The 24,827-nt window shown below is 37.3% G+C and overlaps 2 protein-coding genes across 12 annotated transcripts in view; both read left to right on the forward strand.

Annotated features, from left to right (window-relative positions):
* The window catches only part of LOC123818075 (adenomatous polyposis coli protein), a 147,803-nt gene that overhangs the window by 115,209 nt on the left and 7,767 nt on the right, over positions 1 to 24,827 (forward strand). For 6 of the 11 annotated variants that reach the window (XM_045837918.1, XM_045837921.1, XM_045837920.1 and 3 more), the window contains 8 exons: positions 6,959 to 7,057; positions 9,586 to 9,964; positions 11,918 to 12,013; positions 13,311 to 13,364; positions 16,890 to 17,029; positions 17,836 to 17,913; positions 18,202 to 18,318; positions 23,434 to 23,648. In XM_045837918.1, coding sequence (XP_045693874.1) covers positions 6,959 to 7,057; positions 9,586 to 9,964; positions 11,918 to 12,013; positions 13,311 to 13,364; positions 16,890 to 17,029; positions 17,836 to 17,913; positions 18,202 to 18,318; positions 23,434 to 23,648 — 1,178 coding nt within the window. The remainder of the gene's footprint in view (positions 1 to 6,958; positions 7,058 to 9,585; positions 9,965 to 11,917; positions 12,014 to 13,310; positions 13,365 to 16,889; positions 17,030 to 17,835; positions 17,914 to 18,201; positions 18,319 to 23,433; positions 23,649 to 24,827) is intronic. The other 5 variants (XM_045837924.1, XM_045837925.1, XM_045837928.1 and 2 more) reach the window with 3 other exon arrangements.
* Positions 1 to 24,827, forward strand: part of LOC123818046 (adenomatous polyposis coli protein) — an 80,917-nt gene that overhangs the window by 49,323 nt on the left and 6,767 nt on the right. Inside the window, exons 8-14 of the mRNA XM_045837910.1 lie at positions 6,959 to 7,057; positions 9,586 to 9,964; positions 11,918 to 12,013; positions 16,890 to 17,029; positions 17,836 to 17,913; positions 18,202 to 18,318; positions 23,434 to 23,648. Coding sequence (XP_045693866.1) covers positions 6,959 to 7,057; positions 9,586 to 9,964; positions 11,918 to 12,013; positions 16,890 to 17,029; positions 17,836 to 17,913; positions 18,202 to 18,318; positions 23,434 to 23,648 — 1,124 coding nt within the window. The remainder of the gene's footprint in view (positions 1 to 6,958; positions 7,058 to 9,585; positions 9,965 to 11,917; positions 12,014 to 16,889; positions 17,030 to 17,835; positions 17,914 to 18,201; positions 18,319 to 23,433; positions 23,649 to 24,827) is intronic.

Here is a 24,827-nt window from a genome sequence, read left to right on the forward strand (position 1 = left end):
TACTGTTAACCTCTTCCCCAACTATTACCTTTTCCCCTGAAAGATATTATAAAACTCTTCAATGTTTAACATATGTTCACTAAGCATGTACATTATGCCAAGACTATTCTCAGCCCTAGGATATAGTAGTGAGCTGGGTAGATGCTACCTTGTCCACAAAAAATGTATGGACTTACTTACAAAAAAGTAAGATGTGAGCGGTTTCCACAAAGTGTGTAAGTACTATGAGAGGGCAAGTACATAATGCTAAGGAACACATAGTAGAAGCATTTAACCTAGTTTTAGGGTGAAGTTGGTTGGCCCTGAAGAAAATTACCAATTAATTTATTATGACTGCTCAAAAACATTTGGGTAAATTACGTACAGTAATCTAGTTGAACTATGATAGTGACTTAGGGTTCAGGACTAAATGATAAATTTGAGAGAGCCCTTTATCAACAAATATATATCTGAGTATCTGAAAATATTTAGGAATCCATAAGATTTAGTGTTCGATATGAGGGTTGAGGGGGAAGAAGTCAAGAATGACTCCCAGGTTTCTGTCCCAGGTGGCTAGAAGGATGGTGATACAATTCATTGATACCACCAGATGAAGAGCAGGTTTGTGGGGGGAAATAATCTTGTTTTTTTGTTAATGTTAAGTTTTTTGAAAGTGTTAAGTTTTAAGGTATTAAGACATTGAAGTCAGTAGGCTATTTGGGTTTTGAATTGAGTGAAAGGGTGAGTAATGTGATAATTAAAGGTATGAAAGATTTTTACATCTTTTGTGATTATAAAGTGAAAAGATGAAGACCTGGGCTAAAATCCAAAAGCAAGGGAAGAATACTGTTCCAAAAAAGAAGAAATAATTAACAGTACCTGTAGTCAACCATAAGAACTGAAAAATGTCCATTGTATTTTTTTTTTAAAAGAGGGAAGTTCAGTGCTGACCTTGACAAAAGGAGTTTCATTGGCTTTCCTCCCTGCCGTATCATATTAGAGTGAGTTGGCTTTTAAATGAAAGGTTAAAAAGTACTGTAGAAGAAAGCAATTTCAGCTAACTCAGAAAGCCTGGATGTGAACTGCCCAAGAGAGAGGTGGCTGTTAACTGATGCAAAGTACATGTTTGAGAGAAAATCTGGAGACTGATTGTTTTTTCAGGTAAACGAGATGAGATGTTTGTATGGTGGTGGAAAGGAGCCAGGGCAGGAACGGGAGCCAGAGCACACATGAAGGCGTGGGCCTTAGGAGGGGCGCTGCCTCTGATGCCGTAGCAGGGGAAGATGGAAAAGGCTATGGAGGCAGGTAATTTTGTTGGTTTGGTAGCAAGAAGCCAAGAGAGGTTTTTTAAAATGTCTTCTCTTTCTCTGTAAATTAGAAGATAAAATTATTTGTGGGAAAGGAAGGAAGAGCCACAGTTTTGTACAAAACTGGGGATGTCTAAAATAGCCACTACAAAGAAAGGTAGGAGAGCTAACTAGGTATACACAAGGATTGCAGGTGCAGTACAAAGGGCCCAGGTGTGGTGGTGACCGTAAAGCTTATATGGGCAGTATGCTGGTGAGTTGCAGTATTTTCTCACATGTTCATATTTCTCAAATACTTCTCAGGAGTTCATATCAGGAGGCAGAGAGACAGTTGGATTCATCTACAGTTGTAGTGTTTCCCAGCAGGTTGGATAAAACTATTGAAAACTGGCCAGAGAATTATGGAAGTGATAGACCACAAGAAATCCAAATTAGAGTATCTAGAGTGATCCATGCACTGGATATTCCAGTTATTTCAAAAAAGCTTTCTTGGAAAAGGTTAAAGGAGATTGATAGACACATAAGCTATCAGAGTTACAACAGGACACATAAATGTATTATTCAGAGATGATTCACTTTGGAATGATGGAAAATGATCCAGAATGTGGCCATGATGTCAACGGCTAAAATGGAGTAGAAGAAAACTGTCATGGAAGATGAGATCGTAGAACTGAGGGGCTTCAGTTTTGAATGGCTCATGTGCTTGGATGTTGAAGTTACTCAGAATGATGGCAGTGATTGAAGTGAAAGGCACTTAGTGACCCTTGTACCAAAGTATTTAATGATTGAGGACAGTGATTGGGAGGTTGGTAGGTGACAGCACTGGGGAATGGGAAAGGTGATTATAACGCAAGATTTAGGGCTGTTACAGGAAAGTTGGAGGAGTAATGGTTTCAAAGTGGTGTGGAAGGGTGAGGAAAACAAAGACCTACTACCTCAAGTATGTGGGATGTGGAAAAGAGTGCTGTGAGAGGAAGTAATGTCCCATGAGAGCTAGGCTTCAGTGAAGGCCAAGAGTAAAAGGAGCATTAAGTGAATAATTGAGGGTGTAAGAGTATTTATGAAGCATGGAACCTGGATTCCACAAGGAAGGTTATATAGGAAAGAGAACGGTGAGAAATAGGGTCTCATACATTTTAGGGCTGAGAGTGGAGTTCTGAAATACAGAAAGAACCTATTGTCTTTGGGCAATGAGCAAGGCTGATTCAAGGAATGTGCATCATGACTGATTTCAATAGGTCTTGTGGTGGTGAGTTAATCACACTCAAATTTGTTCAGAATTGAGTCACGAATTCGGCAGAAACACTTCTTAAGACAGTACCATTTCTTGTGGTAGAGAGACACTAGTCTCTCTGAAGAATGTTGGCTAAAGTCTAGCCATAATAAAGGGGCCCAGGGGAGATCCTCAAGGTCCAAGTTCTTGACTTACAGTGAGTGTGGGTATGGAAATGTTCTCTCGATGTTTCCTTGTAATAAGTGCAGCTGGATTTCTAGCTAGATGTATTGGGAGGGCAGGAACATCTCCAAATCAGGGAACTGTGTAGGAAGATACTAAGGCTGAAGCTGAAAGAAGATTTGATGTCTACACTGAGGTGAATGTTAGAACATTTTATTGTAGAAATAGTTTTTCCCTTGTTTCAGGTTTAACCCCTTGTTTCTCTTTTGTTTCAAATAGTGTGTCAGTCATCTATTGCTGCTTAACAAATAGTAGCAGCTTAAAACAACAAACTTTAGCAGCTTACACAAAAAACGTTTGTTGTTTTTTCCGCAGCCAAGTACCTCTCTCTAGTTGAGGGTCTCTTACAAGGATGTAGTCAGGTGTTGGCTGGGACTGCAGTCATCTCAAGGCTTGACTAGGGGAAGATCTGCTTCTAAATACTCATACGGTTATTAGCAGGCCTCATGTCCTCACTGGCTGTTGGTCAGAGATCAATTTCTTGTCACCTGGGTGTATCCAAAGGGCAGTTCACAACACAGTAGCTGGCTTCTCTCAGTGAGAACAAGAGAGGGTACCCAAGATGGAAGCCACAGTCCTTGTTACATTGTCTTCGAAGTGACTTCTCATCCCCTGTGCTGCATACTCTTCAGTAGAAGCCAATTCAGTAAATCTAGCCCACACTCAAAGGCAGGGAGCTACACAAGGGAATGAATACCAACAGACAAGGATCATTAAGGGTTCTGTTAGACCCTACCTTCCACAAATAGTAAAAATAAAGATGGTATGCTCACATCAGGATGAGTTGTTCCCCTTCTACTGTAAACCAAGAAAGGCCCCTTGCCTGAATTACTACAATGAAAAAGCCTTCTGACTATTTTCTTTATCCCAAGTCATGGTGCCTCAGATCCATTTCTTTATCGAATCCAGGATAAGCTCTTTATCTCCAAATTTCTTTCTCTCTGTCCCCCCTTGCTCCTTCTCCCCTCACCTCTTTCCCTTCCTCACCCCCTCTTTTTCCTCCCCCCTCCTCTTCTGACGGCCTCCCCCTTGAGAGAGACACACACACACCATGTTCTTTCTGACCTTTGCTTTTGCTTCTGCTTCATCAGAGCTGCCCTGTGGCTAATCCCCCTCCTTTTTGTTGGCTAAACTCCTTCTCATAGTTCAAGTACAAAATCAGATGGCACTGCTTCTAGGAAGCCCTCCCAGTACTCCCAAAACAGTATATGAGTATGCCCTTCCTGTGTATTCACACAGCCACTATCAAAGCACTTACCACTAAGTATTTACATGTTGAACTCAAAACTGTGTGCAGTGAGGGTAAGACTGTCTTCACTTATATCTCTAAAGACTGGTGCTATACCTAGGAAGTAGCAGAAGCCCAATAAATATTTGCTGTTTGGTTGCATATGAATTGAACAACCATTATAAAAGCACCCAGCAGCTGGTGGCAGTGGAAAGAGATTCAGGAGTCTTTCTCTGCTACCCCTTCTCACTGCCTTGAGGAATGCTAACTAGCTGCTTCAAATTGGGAAGTATCCCTGAAGGACTAATCAACATAAAGCATCCAGAGCCACAAAAGGGGAAGAGATTGGAAAACCTAGACACTCTGTGATTCTTTACTAGTATTCTTACTCCAACCCTAGATTTCCCTGTGCAAAGGAACATAAGTAGGTCTTCATGCTTTTATGTGAAGAGCCATAAAAAACACCTCTCCAAAGCATCACAGGTTCGATTCCCAGTCAGGGCACATGCCTGGGTTGCAGGCCACGGCCCCCAGCAACCACACATTGATGTTTCTCTCTCTCTCTCTCCCTCTTTCTCCCCCCCTTCCCTCTCTAAAAATAAATAAATAAAATCTTAAAAAAAAACTCAAGTTGGCACTTTTTTTGTTTTTAGATTTTAATTTTAGAGCAAGGGGGAGGGAGGAAGAAAGAGAGGGAGAGAAACCAATGTAGAGAGAAAATCAGCTGCCTCATACTACTGCAACCAGGGTCCTGGCCCAAAACCCAGACATGTGCCCTGACTAGGAATGAAACCTGCAACCTTTTGGTTTTCAGGACAATGCTTAACCCACTGAGCCACAACAGTCAGGGCTCAGGTTGGCACTTTAAAAATCAACTTCATTGAGGAAAGATTAACATACAATAAGATGTACCTATTTTAAAGGTACAATTAAATGAATTTACATTTACAATTAAATTTACAAATGTAATTTTCTCTTTTAAAAATGTTACTGTGAATGATGGTCTTAAATATGCTTTTTGTAGACTAGTCAGAAAACACTAACTTTGGCCTATAATATGACCTTTATGGAAGTTCTAAGCTGTCCTTTTAAAAATGAGCTTTATACAATTACCTATTTAAGGACTTTTTATAACAAATACAGAAATCTCTGTATGAGGATTTAATTGTTGCACACTGTTAGAATGCTGACTAATCACTGAGGAATGCTTGTTAGCAAATTTCTGTGTTGTCTACCAGTGGAATTTAGCAGGTGAACAGTAAAGGTGGTTAGCCCACAGGGAAGTTTTTAACATGTCAAGTGAACTTAGTGTACAAAAAGAAATCACAAGATCAGTTGATTCCAAAATTTAGGGAAATGGGGTACATTCAGAGATATTGATTCATTCTAGCCCTTTGTACCCTCCAGGAAATAACCAGCTTCCAATCCTCAAAACCTATTATTCCCTGTTTCCTTTTTGCTAACCTCCCTGCTCCAATTAGCATCTATGTCTGAAAGACAATTAGAACCAGCAGTGGTTTCCCTCCCTGTTCTTATGGATTTTACTACTAGCTCTTCATTCAGTCATAATTTGACAAATATTTTGTGGGTACCTACTAGGAACCTAAGACTACCTACCCTTCATACCAAGAATACAGTGAACAGACTGAGGTTTCTACCCTCAAAAGGTTATGTTCTAGTTTTTTCTTTTGGAAAGTTGAGAACTACAGCAGAATAACTGCCAATATCACTTTCTAATTGAACACTGTTTTTATAATTGTTATTCTTAATTATTAATGAATGCCTGTCCAGAGTTGCATCCTGTGTTTTCAGGTGCCCAATAAGCATTCTTACTGGATGTCACTATAATCAAAGGCAAGCTCAGTCCCCACACAGAAAGTCATCATCTCTTCCTGGGTTTCATGTATTTATTAATGGCGCTATTATCTACCCATGTAGCCAAGCTCGGCACAAGGTCAAATTGACCTTGACTCCAAACATCTCTTTACTCACATCCAAAGTAGTTAGCAAACCAACGGTTTTTATCCCCTAAATATAGGGCATCCCCATTTCCCTATTCTAACTTCCTGACTTTGGGCCCTCAGAACCACTCAACTATTACAAGTACCCACTTACTAATTTCTCATCTGCGATCTCTTCATCCTGTCCATGCTCTTTTTGAGACATGATTCTGGTTATGCCATTCCCTTGCCTAGTCTAAAGTCTAGTGACTCTCTTAACATCCACATCTTGAAAGCAGCACCTTTAAAATGACACATGAGATACTTAATAGTTTAATCCAATCTGTATCTCCCACCACACACCTTGTGTTCTGTTCACAATAAGCTGGAATACTCCATGCTTTCACATTTAAACCTTTACACAGGCTCTTTTGTCAGTTTCTTATCCCAAAATTCAAGGTCTGTCTCCTGTCTTAAATGTAACATTTTATGCAGCCTTTAATAGCTTCTAAGCAGCTCATTGTTTCTTTGTTTTCCTTTAGTATTTTATATGTTTTTATATGATAGTGCTCATTATATCATACTCCAATTATTTTTTTTTCATGTCTTCCTCAAATGGAAGTTTCAAGCAGTCCTCTCTGTACCATAAACTCCCAGAGAGCTTGGACTACACCAGATTCAGTCAATTTTGTGGTAATTTGGAGCATTTCATCAATCAAAATGGAGCTTTCTGTCAATCAATTTATATTTAACTGAATGTGGTTGCATGTCTTTGGATCTGTGAAAAAATATTACTCTTAGAATTTCTTCAGTGTTTAGTTACTTCCATAGTGTGGTTTAACTGTCTTTTGCAACAAATCTCATTTTCTTCAGCTTTTCTCTAAAATTTACTTAATAAATTTATAAGTACAAACATTCATTTTGAGAAGTTAATGTTCACATTTTTAATGGTATATTTAGCTGTCTCCCCTCAAGAGTACCTAAACATGAAGTTAGCTGTGTTTATCTACAATCTCAATCACACTATCTATAATTTCTTAATTTCTAGGGTTCAGCTACACGAATGGATCATGAAACAGCCAGTGTTTTGAGTTCTAGTAGCACACACTCTGCTCCTCGAAGGCTGACAAGTCATCTGGGAACCAAGGTAACAGAAGATTACAAATCGGGTCACTAATACTATGAATACTTCTAGTATTCATTAGATATGTTGCTAAAACCATCCTTCATCTTTTACATAGAGGAGAATTCTGATTTCATCATCGTAGTCTCTTAAAGAAGTGACATCTTTTTATACAAAGTAGTGCAAACAAAGGGAAAATAAGGATTATAAAAAGTGCCAAATTAGCTAGTTGGTTTTTGGTTTTGTTTTGTTTGTTAGTTTTTATTTTTTTTCAGTCATGTCCACTTCTCCGTAAGTATCCAAAGCTCCAGCCTCACTGGCTTACTTGCTGCTTCCCGAGCTCTCCCTGTGACTTTCTGCCTCCTTGCCTTGCCTGCAGTGACACACACTCCACTTTCTACCCCACCTCAACACAGCTGTCAAAGCTGTAGCCACCCTTCAGAACTCTTCTCAGGCTTCACTTCTTTATAAAACATTTTCCAATGTGCGTGGTCCTCCTGCTTCCCTGTGTGGCCTCTCTCCCTGCTTTGAATCACTACAGCTTGCATGAAACAGTTTGGGAAAACAGGGGCTGTTTTTTACATGTTGTTTTTGCTGCCTTTAGCACAGGGCCTGCATATAACAAGTGTTTAATAAGTATTTATTTAAGTAGATGGGAAAATCATTGAAGTTGAATGTTATCCAGTGCTGATAAGTCAGCTTTTTTAGGGTCTCTCAGATGGTAGCAAATATCTTAGGACTTGGGAATAGTATGTTTAAGAAGAAAATAATTATTTTACTATTGTTTTAAAGACAGAGATTTTAATATTGTATTGACAAAGAATGAATACTAATATTACTAAACAACATATTTTTCATTAAATCTAAGTAATTAGTTGTTTTTATTATATACTCTATATGTCCTTTATTTTAATAATATAATAGCTTTTAGGAAAAACATTACTGAAATAACTAATGCTGGTTTAAGAAGTGAATTTTAGAATAGTCCATGATATTGTTAATATAAGACTTAATTCTTCCAATAACTCACAAGAGCTACTACTTGGGACCTCTGGAGTCCTAGTAACTATGCTAGGAGTTTTATGTATGTTATCTCTGATCTTCTCAAAGCCCCTATGAGTTATTCTTGTTTGTCTTTTTTAAATAAGAAAACTGATTTTAAAAACAGATTTAGGCAGCTGTTGCGTAACTAAATCGGAATTCAACCACAGCTCTGTCCAACATCAATAAGTAAAGAGATTAGAGATTTCAATAAGTAAAGAATATTAGAGGTTTTCTTTATAGTAAAAGATGTGTGAAGACTGTTGTGTGAAGACTGACAGCTGGAATACCTTTTCCTTTTTGAAGTAATTTTTGCATAATATTAAGACCTTCCTACATTTTTGAATGACAGCTACTCCCCTATATATATATTACGTCATTTAATCTTTACAGAGAAAACCCTCTTAGGTAAGTTCCTCCATGTTGCAACTGAGGAAATGGGCTAAGAGAAATCCGATAACCTGGTAGTGTCAGACAGTTCACTCATCTAAGTGGTGGAGCCCAAATTCAAAGGCCTATCCACAGTTCCACACCGCCTTCCTATCACAATTACATCTAAGTGTGTGTGTGTTTACACATTTAGAGTTTCTCCACCTGAGCACTATTGGCTGGATAACTCTTTGTTGCATTATAGTATGTTTAGCAGCATCTATGATCTGTACCCATTAGACACCCATAGCACTTCCTCCTACTGTTGAGGAAACAGAAAATGTCTCCAAGGTATTGCCAGTAGTTAAGAACCACTGATTTATAGGCATGACACATTCTTTATATAATAGCCTCTACTTTTTTGTGTTAACCTCGAGCTTTAAAATGAAGTTGACCACAGTCCAAGATAACAGAGTACTGTTTCCTGTTTCTAATCTGCTTCTAATCCTTAGAATTTATTGTCAGAGAGTAATTGATGCTTAGGAGTATGCTTTAAAAAATACTGTATAAGAATCCTGGCCTTGTACTCTGTATGTGACCATGGCATTCTTCTTCTTAGGGCAAAGTATTTTTTTGACATGTGTAAGGGAGAAATCTTATAATTTTAACAATATTGTTATAATCTGGTGAGGGTTAGTGATTGCTGAGAACTAGTACTTAGTGAATAGTGATTGTTTAAAAAATATTTTATATTTATTCATTATAGCTGTAGACTTAAAGAAGTGAAAATTTGTAATTGTGCAGAGAATTTAGATAGATCACATTCCTTACTGTGTATTAGTGAAATTAGTTGATTTTCATTCATTATAATCAGGGATCCAGATAAACAGCAATTTAAGTGTGTAAGAAGCAACTTGCTCTTTCAGCACCGTATACTACCTCTATTGTTATTTACTCATATAAACAAATTGGTAATGATTTTATATAGATTTTGAAATAACATTCATTACTTCATCCTGAAAAGATTTTTTCTTTTGCTTTTTTTTAATGAGTTACGATAAATATCCCATTCATCACTTCATTGGTGTTGGCTTTTGGATATTAAAGTCATAATTTTGTTTCTAAACTCATTTGGCCCACAGGTGGAAATGGTGTATTCATTGTTGTCAATGCTTGGTACTCATGATAAGGATGATATGTCACGAACTTTGCTAGCTATGTCTAGCTCCCAAGACAGCTGTATATCCATGCGACAGTCTGGATGTCTTCCTCTCCTCATCCAGCTTTTACATGGCAATGACAAAGACTCTGTGTTGTTGGGAAATTCCCGGGGCAGTAAAGAGGCTCGGGCCAGGGCCAGTGCAGCACTCCACAACATCATTCACTCACAGCCTGATGACAAGAGAGGCAGGCGTGAAATCCGAGTCCTTCATCTTTTGGAACAGATACGAGCTTACTGTGAAACCTGTTGGGAGTGGCAGGAAGCCCACGAACAAGGCATGGACCAGGACAAAAATCCAAGTATGTTCCCTATAGTGTACATCATAGTGCATGTTACAAAACAAATGTAAAAGTTTAAAAAAATTTTTTTTTTAGTTAGTATGTTGTCTTTATGAATAGGAAAGAGAAATGCATATTAGCCATCTACACTAACATACTTTAAAGCTTAAGTCTATTTTAAAGTCTAAAATTAAGAAAAATTTAGCAAAGGAAAATGTTATATGCACTGCTATGCAGCCAAAAAAAAGAACAGGAAATCAAGAGAGACATACAGAGTCATAGCATAGTAGATCTAGAAAAGATTTGAGCAATTATGTTGCCTGTCTCTTTTATTTTATAGATAAAGTTTAGGAAAGTAACTTTATGTAAGTTTTTTCAGCTATTAGTGACCAAGCCAATATCTTCTACATTTGCATATCACTCTACTCAGTGGATGCAGAGCGGTTAATCTGTTGTTATTTGATCCTCACAACAACCATGTGAAGTAGGAAGGGAAGGTATTATCATTTCGGTTTTACAGATGAAGAAACTGAGGCTCAGAAAGGCTAAAAGATTTACCTGTGGCCTCACAGCTAGTAAGTGGCCAGGAACAGAAGCCAGGTCTCCTGTTCGCAGCTCAGGGCCCTTCCTACTGCACCATCCTGCTGCAGGTGTTGGGTCCTTATTGCTGGGGGTGATCAGCCGCTCAGCTCTTTGCTCAGGGAGAGACTCTTGGCCACCAACCCCTCTCCCTCAGGAGGAGGGAACATGGGAGTTGAGACCCCTGGGACATAACTTACTACATTCCTGTAGCAAGAACCAAAAGCAGTAAGTATATAAGGTAAGACCTTCCTTTCGCCTGATACGAACACACACACACACACACACACACACACACAGAAAAGGAGGGTGTATCAACCTATGGATTTGAAAAGCCAGAGGGGAATGAATGGTGGTGAGAACATGACCTATGAAGCTTTAGGAGACTTTTTTTTAGCTTAGTTACAAAGATGAATTAATTTAAAATCTAAAACATCTCAAGAATAAGAAAACACCCCTGGCCAGGTGGCTCAGTTGGTTACAGCATCATCCTGTATACCCAAAAGGTTGTGTGTTTGATCCCCAATCAAGATACACATCCAGGTTACAGGTTCGACTCCCAATGGGGGGATATGGGAAGCAACCAATAGGTGTTTCTCTCTCTCTCTCTCTCTCTCTCTCTCTCTCTCTCTCTCTCTCTCTCTCTCTCCCCCACCTCTCTCCCTCACTCTTTCTCTCTTTCCCCCTCCCCTAAAAAAAAAACAGAAGAAACAGTCCTTTATATTTGTTAAGATGCTTTACTGGGAGATTTCTAGATTGTTTTCTTTGGCTATTGATAACCTCTTCTCAAAAAAAGTTAAATAGAATAAATAGAATATTACTTCTGAAAAATGCTTGCTTTTTAAATTTTATTTCAGAGAAGTTTTGAAACTTGTGCATAGTGTTAAATGTGGAGGTACATTTTCTCAGATGCCTTTTCTTTAAATTTTTGTTTACTGTCTAGTATCTGTCAATATAAGAAGTAAACTTTACTAGGTTTGTACTAGATTTCTCTACTACATTTGTATGCAGCAATGTGCTTCTAACCCACACTCATGACAGTAGTTTAAACAGCAATTATAAATAGAATTAAACAGTTTTATACCAAAATATTTTTGTTTTTCATATAGTAAACGTAACTTTAAATTATTTGAGTTGTAGCATAAACTTGCAAAGGACTTATTCTAAAAGACTTGGTTAAGGGCAGATGAGTGGTAAACATTTTAATGGAACCAAGCAAAGGCCTTTACTCATTCTTGCTCTAGTACTTATTTATCTGTTCAGCAAATATTTGTTGATCCATTGAACTATACATTAGGGATATGTTGGTGAGCTCTACGTATTCTTTAAGTATAGTAAACATCATTGCTTTTGAGAAAACAAAGCATTATGGTTTATGTCAATTTTATTTTTCAGTGCCAGCTCCTGTTGAACATCAGATCTGTCCTGCTGTGTGTGTTCTAATGAAACTTTCATTTGATGAAGAACATAGACATGCAATGAATGAACTTGGTAAGACAAAAATGTTTCTTAACGGCATAGAAGAATACTAAAGGTTTCTTCACTGTGGAAATGGAATTTATGGCCACTAACTTCTATTACCAGCTGCTTCCTCCTTGTAGCATATATATATATATAATTATAATCTGGTTTCCAGAAAAGAGAAGTTTCTAGATAACAGAAACTGCTACCCTAAACTAACTTGGATTTTCAAGATCTCAGGCATAGATTGGGAAAATTACTAATGGGCCACTCCTTGCTCCTATTGCCAAGGTAGACCCTGTGTGACAGTTGACAGGGAGGGTAGTTTGAATTATTTTGAAACGTGGAGCTACTTCATTGTTCTGACTCAGTCACTTCTTATGGCCACCAGAAGGACTTGTTATCAAGAATCTCATTTACCTTTGTGGTGATCAGTACTTTACTAGATTTTCATGATAAACACCATGGTATCTTTAAAACTGGTTACTGTGGAAAAGCATTATGCTCTAATTTAAATCAGAAACATCCGATTAATTTTGGAAGGATTACTCTTCTAAGTATGTATTATCACACACTCTCCTCCTTATATAACCTGCATTGTGCACCCCATTTTTCATGTAATGGTCTTTCTTTGATTTCTAGGTTCATTGTGCACATGTGGTATTTATAAATTGCATCATGCTGAGCCATCTCATGTGAACTGGATATCTCTAGTGGTGCCACAAGCAAGACCGTACTGAGTCCCCAACGTAGTGTAGCTGTGCCATGGCTTTTTGTGCTGTTACGTTATGTTGCATTCCAGCTTCCACTTCGTTTTACTGTCACCCTCATCATCATTCATCATATATCTTAAAAGTGACAAAGTCATGAGACTTAAGCAGAGAACCTGAACAGCCAAAATGAGTGTTGTCTCCTTCAGAGTCATTCCTTTAGGAGGCTGTGTCCTTCTGATTCCAGCCCTGCCCTCCACCTGTGCTTTTCTTCCCACAGGCCCTCGCAGTTGGCCCACCTGATTCTCTTTGCTTCCCCCACCACCTCCCTCGGCCTCCTGCGGAACCGACTGTAATCTTAGGAGTTCTCCTTTCCTCAATACAACCGCAACATTTGTGAAACTGTTATGTTTGGGTGGCATTTTTTAATACTAGTAATAATGGGAAGGGGATAAGAATAATGAATAAATAGGAAAATTAATTCAATTTTAAGCTAATGCAGATTTTTCTATAAATGTCCCTGTGTTCCAATGGGCTGTAGACTAGGACTGACACATTAATCATCTGAATTTCAAAGTAAAACGCAGACTCAGTATTTGTTCCTCTTCCTTCCTCAGGTAGGAAGGCTACCCGGGGCATTTCATCACAGGAGCTAGGGCAGGGGCTTTCAGGTGAGGAGCAGGATGGGGCCTCTGGGGTGTGACTGCCGGGGACATAGCCACAGAGGATTACCTTCTTCTCATTCCTAGCCTCCGAATTTGCACTGGAACAAAAGAAGGATCAAGGTTTGTGGACTGTGGAGAAATAGAGAGATAGCACAAAGTACCTGACTGTGAGGGGTAAGGAGGAAAAAAGTCCCAAATAGGTGAGGGGCAATTCCTAAGCCCAGTCAGCTGGGATTGTCACTCACCCATACAAGAAGATTCTACAGCTATCAGGGTCATATAAGTTTGCTCCTATTAGTACTGCAAGTGTTAGACTATATTAGTGGTGTATTTATTAATTTATTATTTCTTAGTTCTGTCCCAGAAAATTTGCTAGGCACCAGATATAAGAAAAGATTAAGACATAGTCCTACTTTCGAGGAACTCATTTGCATTAATGTTTCCAAAACCAGGTCATAATGATCACTAGAAGTACTTGTCAAACCATATAGGTTCTCTGGCCTTGTAGCAAGCAGGCTTAGTAAAACAGAATCTTCAGAGGGGGAATCTAGAAATAATATTTTCTAATAATTAATAAGTGGCTTAGGTAATTCTTGTGATCAGAAAATTCTGTGAAATACCAAGCTATAGACTATTTATGTTGAACCCCTAATATTTATTTTACAATGAGGCATGTCATGCTAAATCAAGTTTACACACACACACACACTCTTAAAATTATGTCATCTTTCTATTTTTTTTTAATTAAGGATGCTGTTGAATGTCACCTGAAGCTCTTGGTTCTCTACTATCTGTAACATTTTGAGATACCATTTTGGGTGGCATTTGCTCCATCTGGATCCCTGTTTTCTAACATACGCGCTAAGAACATACTCGTTATATTTGCATTACTTGGAAATATTATAATTTTTTCTCAGGGCAACCTGTTTTTATGCTAGTAATAATGAATTTTTATCATATTTTTATTTGCCTGAAAACAAAGGACTCTCTCCTATATCTGATATCCTAAATTCTATTAAATATCCTTTTTTTCATTAACCACATTCATCATGATTTTGTTCACATTGGCCATTGGCTATATTCTTTAATTTTTTTTCAGAATCAAATTCTAAGATTTTTAGTTTCTCCATCAAAGAATGCTCAGTTAGTGCCTCCTTGGAATCTATTATAGATACCACTACACCAGGCAGGATTTTATGTAGGCACAAAATGTAGCATGTTTTGTTTTGCTATTCGTAGTCTGCTTTGTAATGCTCAACAATTTGGTGATCTCATTAGCACCAGCACTGTCTTCAAGTCAGTGTCCTGGGTCAAAACTCCAAGTGCTTTACTGGCACTCTCTCCTTTATCCAAGTAGCGCTTGGTCAAATTTCTCAAAGCTCTGTCCTAGGCTCTTTTCCTCTCTCCCTAAGTAGTATCCTCCACTCCATGGCTTCAGTTACAGTGTTTTTTAAATTTACATCTTAATCCAAGTTCTGTCTCCTGAGTTTTAAATACATTATCAAAGTGTTCATCTGGCACCTTTACTTGGATGGTTGTGTAGACATTTCTAATTGAGCTGCCACAACTGAAATTTTTATCTCATCCATCCCCAGATCTCTCTGTCTCTGCCCCACAGGAGGGTGGGGGATCTTTTCTCAGAAAATGACATTCCAGTCAAGACAGTTGCTCAGACCAGAATCTTCAAAGACATCCATGACCTTATCTTTATCTCCTACATCTAGTAACTGAGTGCTTTAATTTTGCATCTTAAATACTCATATATCTCAAATCACTGCTCTTATTTTCATCCCCAGTTTAAGCCACCATCCTGTCTTCCATTCTGCAACTTTGTCTTACTTGTCTTACAACTTCCGTCATAATCCATTCTGCACCCTGCAGCCCTGAGAATCTACTTAGATAGAGCACACGTAAAATTATTCCTTCCTGTGCCTGAAGTCCTTAGTGTGGCACATAAAGTCTTGCATGATCGGCCTCTAGCCATTTTTGTAGCCTCATCTTACAGTCTTTATGCTATATATTTCAGGCCCACGGACCTTGCACATGCTATTTTATCTGCCTAAAATGCTTCATGATTCTTGCCCCACCTTTTTGGATACTCCATTTAAGTCTCAACTTAAACATTATTTCCTCAACCTTTTTCTTGATCCCCTCCAGTTTAGGTTAAGACCACCTATTATCTTGCCCTGAACTTACACAGTCCAACACACTTTAATTAGTTGTTCAGTGACTATCTTTGCACTAATCTTTAAGGTCCATAAAGACAGTCAGTGTATTTTGAGTTCACTGCTATAAATTTTCAATCACTATGAGTAATTGGAAGAAAATCATCCTAAATATAATTTGGATTTTCTTTAACCAAATTAATTTTCACTTATCTACAGTTAAAGTCATCTCTCATTTCTGCTAATCATAAAGATTTATGTGAATCTTTCTACACTTAAATGCCCTGGCCCAGAATTCTTGACCTAAGATAGAACTTTGCCTATTTTGCAAACTTGCAGATTCCTCTACATACTGACCCTTCTAGATTATTTGAAAAAATATTAAATGTACAGGTTCTCTCAGATTAATGAACTGACCATTTAGACTTACAGTATCCAAGATTGTCTGTTTATATTTATCCTCTTTTTTTTTGTCTAAGCCACTTCTCTGTGACAAAACAATATTCTCATTCCCACAATGATTAATATTGATGGTGAAGAATATTTTGAATAGCCTCCATTTACATTTTTATTTTTATTTTTGTTCACTGCCTCACCATTTTGCTTTGCCTCTTGTTTGTTTTTCTACTACCCCTTCCTCTATGTCTTTCCCTTTCCTTTCTCATCATTCTCCTTGCTGTCCTAGTGTTGACCACTGTGGGCACTGTTGAGCACACCCAGTTGTGGGGATCAAGGGGAAGGAAAATACTACATCCTAGTATAGTGGGTATTTGACACCTCTGAGTATCAAAAAAAAAGTAAGAATTTTTTTTAATAAATGTAAGTAGCTTTATAGTAGCACATTGAACAGGCAGTTCTTTTTTATTTAAAAAAATAAGCTTTGCTTTATGTAGTTTCATTTATAACTTTCAATATTTCTAAGGATAACTATTCAGCAGGTTAAAAAACATTGAAGTAATTAGGCCACAGTGTGCAACAATGAAGAGTATAAAGTCCTAATAATAAAATAAGTTACCTTTTCCTGCTTATATTCAGGAAGACCTAGTGTTTAAAAATAGCCTTTTTCATCATTGACAAGATACAGTGTATGTATAGTAAATAGAGTGCAATGCTTATTTCACTTGGTAGGGCAAGGGCTGGAGGGTCAAGAAACTGGCAGAAAATGGAATAGTTGTCAGTTGTACTTTATAAATGTATTAGACTAAAGTTCTTTATAACAGCATTTATAGCTTGTAATTCTAAAGACAAATTTAAACTATATATTCTCATTCTTGAGGGTTTTTTTCTAATATTTAAATTATAAACTTGGTACCAGTTAGTTTTATTTTAGATTGTTGTCTTTTTCCTCTTGCCCTTTTTAAATTAGGGGGACTACAGGCCATTGCAGAATTATTGCAAGTGGACTGTGAAATGTATGGGCTTACTAATGACCACTACAGTATTACATTAAGACGATATGCTGGAATGGCTTTGACAAACTTGACTTTTGGAGATGTAGCAAACAAGGTATGTTTTATAAGATCCACTTCTTAAGACATCTCAGGTATGAGTTAGCTTACTTTCATACAACCTGCTTTTCACTGATTTTCTTTTTGTCACTCTCCTATTAAACACTGACTAATAAAAACCTGTACTTCACACCCCACTGTATATCCTTATTCATTTGGTTGTCTTATGATTAAACAAAAGCAAAAGATAGAACACAATAGTGAATATTTAATCATATTTAAAACACTGTTCCTAGCCCTGGCTGGAGCCTCAGTGAGTGGATTGAGTCCTGGCCTGTGAACCGAAGGTCACCAGTTTGATTCTCGGCCAGGGCACATGCCTGAGTTGTGGGTCAGCTCCCCAGTTAGGGGCATGCGAGAGGCAACCAATAGATATTTCTTTTCCTTTCTTTCTCCCTCCCTTCCCCTCTCTCTAAAAGTAAATAAATACAATCTTTTTAAAAAATAAAACACTGTTCCTAGGAATGAGGAAAAATCTGAAAATCCTGATGACCAATGCAAATGTTACATGCATATTGGTTGTATCCAAATAAGAGACCTAACTTTAAAACCCTTTGCTTCTCATTTCTTATCATTTTTTCACTTTAGTTTTCCAATTTGCCAAAAGAAGAACAGATATAGCAAAAAATTAGGAGGCTGTTTGTCCTTCATTTGTGTAATCTGATTCTAAATTTTTGTGAGTAAAATATTAGCTTTAATTAAAATGGGTCAGTTAAAACTGTATTTGAAGTTTAGTAGTCAAAAATAAAGCCCAGCTCCAGGTGGCCTTGTAATGACCCTCTGTTCCATATCTGATTTTTGCAGGCCACACTCTGCTCCATGAAAGGCTGCATGAGAGCACTGGTCGCCCAACTGAAGTCAGAGAGTGAGGACTTACAGCAGGTACTGCTTAGAATTTCAAATGTTCTTCTAGGATATCAGCTTCTGACTTTCCTGATTTGGATTAATTTAAGCTGTGACTCAGTGTTTAGTATTTCATGTTTAAATTACAATTATAATAACACCAGAATAAAGGATAATAACTATATGGTAGGAATTCCTTTGGGAACCATATTAGGATTTAAGAGGAATTTCTTAATAGATTTCTACTCTTCTTTCTAGTATTAAAAAAAATACAACTAGTATAAATTATTTTATATACAAAAGTTCTAAAATTGAATTCATTTTCAGGTTATTGCAAGTGTTTTGAGGAATTTGTCTTGGAGAGCAGATGTAAATAGTAAAAAGACATTGCGCGAAGTTGGAAGTGTGAAAGCATTGATGGAGTGTGCTTTGGAAGTTAAAAAGGTACCTTTGAAAACATTTAGTACTGTAATGTGATTTCACCTTGGAATACTTTTTTGTCACTCTCCCATCATTGAGAGTCCCTAATTCCTGACCTGTTTATTTCACCAATCCTTAGTCTAGACTACTCCAGACTCCTAAAGTATTCAGATGGAAAAGAAGATACTGTGGCCTAGTGTAAGTCAGGGTTTCTCAGATCCGGCACTATTGACACCTTGGCCCAGATAATTCTTTGGGGGAACTGACCTGTGTTTTGTGGGATGTTTAGCAGCCTTCCTAGTCTCTGCCCACTAGATGTCAGTACACCTTCCCCTCAGTCATGACAGTCAAAAATGTCTCCAGAGATTACCAATGTCCCCCAGAAGGGAGGAGGGACCAAGTCACCCCCAGTTGAGAATTGCTGGTATAAGTGTTACCTCTATGCTCTTAAGATCTGAACCCCCTGAAGTCCTCAAGCTGACCTGAAGTCATGGTCAGCTTATCAAGAGGTGGTCAGACTCAAGAGCTAGCAATCTCTAAATAATCATTTGTTTATAAGAAGAAGTATGTCTAGGTGGGTATCTATTTCAGAAACTAAGCTTTTTTTTTTTTAATTAAACTTAAAATTTAGGAAGGAGTACTCAAGTCTTTGCCATTGCAGGCTTCCTTTTACCCAACCAGTCCTCCTAGAACTACTGTCTACATTTTTTTCTTTAAAATTTTCTTTTCAAAGAAAGCAAAAATTTTTATTTTTTATTTGTTTATTTATGTATTTTGCTAAATTCTTTTATACCTGGAAAACCCAGTAAAATCAACTGGAAATTATTAGAAGTAAGAAATATATTTAACTAAATAACTGATATAAAGATAATATGCTGTATTCAAATATAGCCCTGGCTGGTGTGGCTCAGTGAATTGAGAGCTGGCCTATGAACCAAAGGGTCGCTGGTTTGATTCCCAGTCAGGGCACATGCCTGGGTTATGGGCCAAGTCCACAGCAGGGGGCGCATGAGAGGCAGCCACACACTGGTGTTTCTCTCCCTCTCTTTCTCCTTCCCTTCCCTCTAAAAATAAAATAAATAAAATCCTCAAATATACTTAAGATCTGCATAATGATAGCTTTAAAACACTACTGAACTGGCAGAATACTTGCACCAGTACTACCGAAAAGAAGATATGAATGGCCAGTAAGCACTTGAAAATATACTCAACAGCATTAGTCACCAGAAAAAAAGTGAATTAAAACCATAATGAGATGCCATTATACATGGTATATTAGTTAAAATTTAAACATTGACCGAGTATTGTCAAGGATGTCAAACAGCTGGAATTTTCAGGCACTGCTGATGGGAATGTAAAATGGTATAACCACTTTAGAGAACATTTGTCAGTGTTTTAAAAAGTTAAACATACACCTACCTTACAACATAGACATTTTACTCCTTAAATATTTACCCAAGAGGAGCAAAAATTTACATTCACACAAAGACTTACACACAAATGGTCACAGAAATATTATTTGTGGTAGCCAAAAACTAGAAGTAATTCTAATGTCCATCAACAGGTAAATAGGTAAACCAATTATGGAATGTCCAAAATGGAATACTATTAGGCTATAAAAAGAATGAACTATTCATGCAATAAACTATAAAGACAGAAAACATATGAGTAGTTGCCTGAGGTTGAGGGAGGATCACAAGGAGTTACTAGGAAATCTGGGGGAATGACACATACCTGTGTTGCAAGTTTGGTCCCTGGTCAGCGCACGTGTGGAAAGCAAACCAATATATGTTTCCATTCCTTTTTCTCTCTCTTCCTCTCTTTCTCAGGAATCAATAAATGCATATATTTTGTAAATGTCATTGGAATCTTTATAGGATTACATTCATTTTGTAGATGACTTCAGATTGTGTGAGCACTTTTGCAATACTAATTCTTGTGATCCATAAACACAAGATATCTTTCTATTGTGTCTCCTTCAACTTCTTTTATCACAAAGTCTTGTAGGTTTCAGTATACAGATTTTTTACCTTCTTGGTTAAATTTATTTCTAAGTATTTAATTGCTTTTGATCCTATCATAAATTGGATTGTTTTTCTTTATTTCTCTTTCAGATAATTCATTGTTAGTATATAAAAACACAACTGATTTTTGTATGTTGCAACTTTGCTGAATGTGTTTATTCTAACAATGCTTTGGTGAGCCTTTAGAGTTCATCATATACAAGATCATGTCACCTGCAAACAGAAAATTATAATACTTCTTTTGCCAAAAAAGTCTGGGGGATGAAATATATGTTTGTTGTCTTGATTGGTGATGGTTTCATGGTATACATGTACATCAAAGGTGATCAGATTGCACACTTGATATTTATTGTTCTCCAGTTATACCTCAGTAAAGTTGTACAAAGAAATTAGTACTGTACACACTTTAAGGCTCCTAATCGAATCAAACCTGCATATTTTCAGAAAGGTTTAATGGTTTGTATATATTATGGGAACTTGTACTGCTGCTGAATCACTCAGGACTTTATTATCTTTAAAGAACCTTAGAGATTTACATGCATTCTAATTGCTACAACCCAAGAAAGCTACATTAAAAAATACATCCTACCAGGGAACATAAAAGAAGACCATAGTAAATGGAAAGACATACTCTGTTCTTATAAAGGAAGAGTAGTATTTTAAAGATCATTTCTCCCTAAATTCATATATAATTTTCAAATGCGAGTCCAGTCTTGGAAAATACTAGCATTTAGAAATGTATATACCCAGTTCTGGTTTGGGCCTGCTTCTGGTTATCAGTATTAAAATTGATTTGTTCCCTCTTTTTCTACATTCAGTGCAATAGTCATCAACATTCCCTTTCTCAATTCTTCATCTTTTCCTCAACTTCATTTACTACTAGTGACCAAGAGAATCAGCACTACCTGCCTTAGTCCTCATACACTGTGTCGTTTTAACTTCATTCAGCTGGCTCTTCCTCTTCTGCACAGCAGAACCTTTCCTTCACCTGCAGTCGGTGTGCCAAGTGTTGCTGTTCACTCAAAGATGTTAGCCCCTTACTATTGTCCTTTATATCTTCTCTGATGGATAGAGAAGAAAGCCTTTTATGTCACAACTACCTACAGGAAGCCCAATATTTTGGAAACTTAAAAAAAAATCACTGTTACTTTTAATTCCTGCAGTGTAACAACCCAGACCCTGAACAAGTCACTTGCTCCATTTCTTAACTGGTATACTTTCTTTGGTGCCTCTTAATTTTCCTTCTAACAGAATCTAGATTTATACATTAACTTGGGTTTTTATTGTCTGCCTACACCTATATTTGTTACTTTTTGATGACACACCTTGTTGAAGATCCTCCCTTTGTTTTTACCACCTGCACTCTCAGCCTCTAGCCATTTCTTCATTTCCCTTAATCTAGCTGTAAAGTTTCTTTGAAACAAAACTCTGGTCCCTGTACTGGTAGTCTTGTAGAGAGCAACTTCTATTTCCCTACCTTCAACTCACCCTCTGTGCCAGTTACAGAATAAAAGCTCAAACTCCTCTAAACTCTTGCTACCCACCCCATTCTCAGGATACTTTGAATGTCCCGCTATTATATCAAGCATAAAATTGAGCTCTTAATCCTTCTCCAATCTTGATTGGTGAAAGCAGTTCTCCTCTGCTTCCTCATAAATAGTATCTAAACCTGTTCCTAGATTGTTTCATTTAATGTCCTGATGAAGAGAATACAGTGTCTATTTATTGGATTAGACCTCATATGTCTACTATGACATTTAAGACCTTCTTTGACCTCTCTGACCTTAATTCTCACTACTCCCCAGAACAGACTTTGATCTCCTCTCCCTGTTCTCTGTCCTTCAGTTCTCTCTTGCTGATTCCCACTTCCATGCTTTTCCTCATTCTAATTCCCCTGCGAGGAGAAACTGTCTCTGAGTGTACAGGTCTTCTACTAAGCTGCTCTCCCCCATGACATATTTTATTTGATTAAATTTAGGTGGACACTTTCTTTCCTTTAGAGCACTTTGTTTTATTGAAGTGTAGTTTTGTTGTTGTTGTTGTTTTAAGATTTTGTTTATTTATTTTCAGAGAGGGAAGGGAGGGAGAAAGAGGGAGAGAGAGGGAGGGAGAAAGAGAGAGAGAGAGAGGAACATCAATGTGCAGTTGCTGGGGGTCGTGGCCTGCAACCCAGGCATGTACCTTGACTGGGAATCAAACCTGCGACACTTTGGTTCGCAGCCCGAGCTCAATCCACTGAGCTACGCCAGCCAGGGCTGAAGTGTAGTTTGTATCTCTTTCTCCCCAAAGTAAATTGTTGACACCTTCAAGTGGGTATCAATTTGCTGTGTTTCTGTCTTCTGGAGTACCTCTAATTGTGATAGGCACAGAGTAGATTTATAATGGATGTTTATTCCTTGTTTGACTTGTAGTAAGAGGAAAGACTGGCATCAGGGTCATGGCAGGTTTTGACCAAATATCTTTAATTGTATATACAGAGAGTTTCTGTAGCCATTACAATTTGACAGATTGCTATAGTCTTGTATACCAGGGATTCCTGGGTTTGTAATTACTGTGTTTATTTGGGATTTTTAGGAATTGAAGGTTTTCAGTTGTGCTTTATTTTTAATGAGTTGTATTGTTACTTTTGAATCAACTACATGTAAATATATATGTGTTTTATACAACCAGAATATGGTACATACTTCTCTGCAACTTGCTTTTTTCATTTAATAACACTTCTTAGATATGGTTTAGATATCAGCATAGAGAAAGTTTTTTGTAGTTTCTGTCATCCTCATAATGTTATCTTTTCAGCATGTACATCAGTTCTGTTTGTATTCTAATAAGCTCTTGTAAGATATGTGCATGCCATCTGAATACTTAGAATGTATTTCAGAAAGGTTACTAGTTTAATACTGTGTTCTGTGTATTGTATGAGGCTACGAGTAACTTAAGTTCCATTTGTTATTTTAATGAAAGTTTTCCTAAATGGGGAATTCCTAATACTTTACCAGTAAAGTGTGAGCAGCGAGGGAGATTTTAAAAAATAATTTACTCAACATAAGTAAACAAAGAAGTTATGAGAGACACGTTTCAGCTCTAATTAGATGACATGTAATTTGTTTCTTAATAGGAATCAACCCTGAAAAGCGTACTGAGTGCCTTATGGAATTTGTCAGCACATTGCACTGAGAATAAAGCCGATATATGTGCTGTAGATGGTGCGCTCGCATTTTTGGTTGGCACTCTCACTTACCGGAGCCAGACAAACACCTTAGCCATCATTGAAAGTGGAGGTGGGATATTACGGAATGTGTCCAGCTTGATAGCTACAAATGAGGACCACAGGTAAATACAGAGTTTTTGTATTACTTTTTAATGAATTCATGTAGAATTCATTTTTTCAAAAAGATCCATTGGTTTTGTGTAATTATGCAAGTTCTAAGCCAAACTACGTTTACTGTGGTGCAAAGACAACTATTAATTTCTAATTTACTCAGTATATTCTAATAAAAGTTCACAGTATCACACAGATGTCTAGAAATGAATAAATGATAAAGTCACAAAAACAAATCATATGGATATGATCCAGAGAGTATAGTGGTTTTCCTTTTTTCTAATGGTGTTTTAATATCAGTAAGCCTATTGTTTAGCGAACAGCCATTCCTCCAGTCTACTGGAGCTGTGATATCTACGAGAGTGCCTCAGATACAGGGTGCACATTTTTAGAACTTGGGCTTTCTAGTATGCCAACAAAAATATGAATATCTTCCACAGCATATTCATTTTATTCACTATTCTTCCTCTCTCATTTTCAAAAAGACCACATGGTACTTTTAGTAAAAGAACCTGTAAAGAATACAAACATCTTTTCTTTAAGTTTTTTATGTATTAATTACAAGCTATATAGCCCTTTCTGCTATGCAAAGAAGACTTTTTAAATTCAGTAAGCACTCAGGTGTCTACTCGGCTGCTGAGGAAAGACCACCATGTTAAAGCTCATTGTACACCACTGCCAAACAATTTTGAAGTCCACAAAAGTGGAATATGTTGTCATTAACTTCAGCTTACCCTGCATTAAGTAAGCTGTAGCTCTTCAAGTCCCAAAGTTCATTATGTTCATTCCCAGCCCTTGTTTTTGTAGTGAAAAATGTTTTGAAAACCTTTCTTTTACTTTCTATTTAGAAATAGTGACTACACCTGCAGTTTGCCAGAGAGCAGTTGTAAAGGGGGTGGCGGTATAACAGAATCAAGCTAGAGACATAGGTGAATTTGCTAATCTAGGCACTTACAGCATGCTCCTTAACTATAGAAAGAGCTACCGATTGATTGAATTACCCATAGTCCCTTTCAGCGTGATACATTTGTAGTCCTTAAACTAGGAAACTGTTACCATGTAAAGTAAATGTGTCTGCTGAAGAAAAAATTTAAAAAGCTATCAGGTCAGAATAGGAAATGCAGAATAGATTAAAATGAATATAATACTTACTTTAGTCTGACAGAGGAGTACTTTAAAACAATAAACCT

This window comes from Phyllostomus hastatus, unplaced genomic scaffold, assembly GCF_019186645.2.
Source record: "Phyllostomus hastatus isolate PE091 unplaced genomic scaffold, TTU_PhHast_1.1 phas_contig_254, whole genome shotgun sequence".
NCBI classification, from domain to species: domain Eukaryota; kingdom Metazoa; phylum Chordata; class Mammalia; order Chiroptera; family Phyllostomidae; genus Phyllostomus; species Phyllostomus hastatus.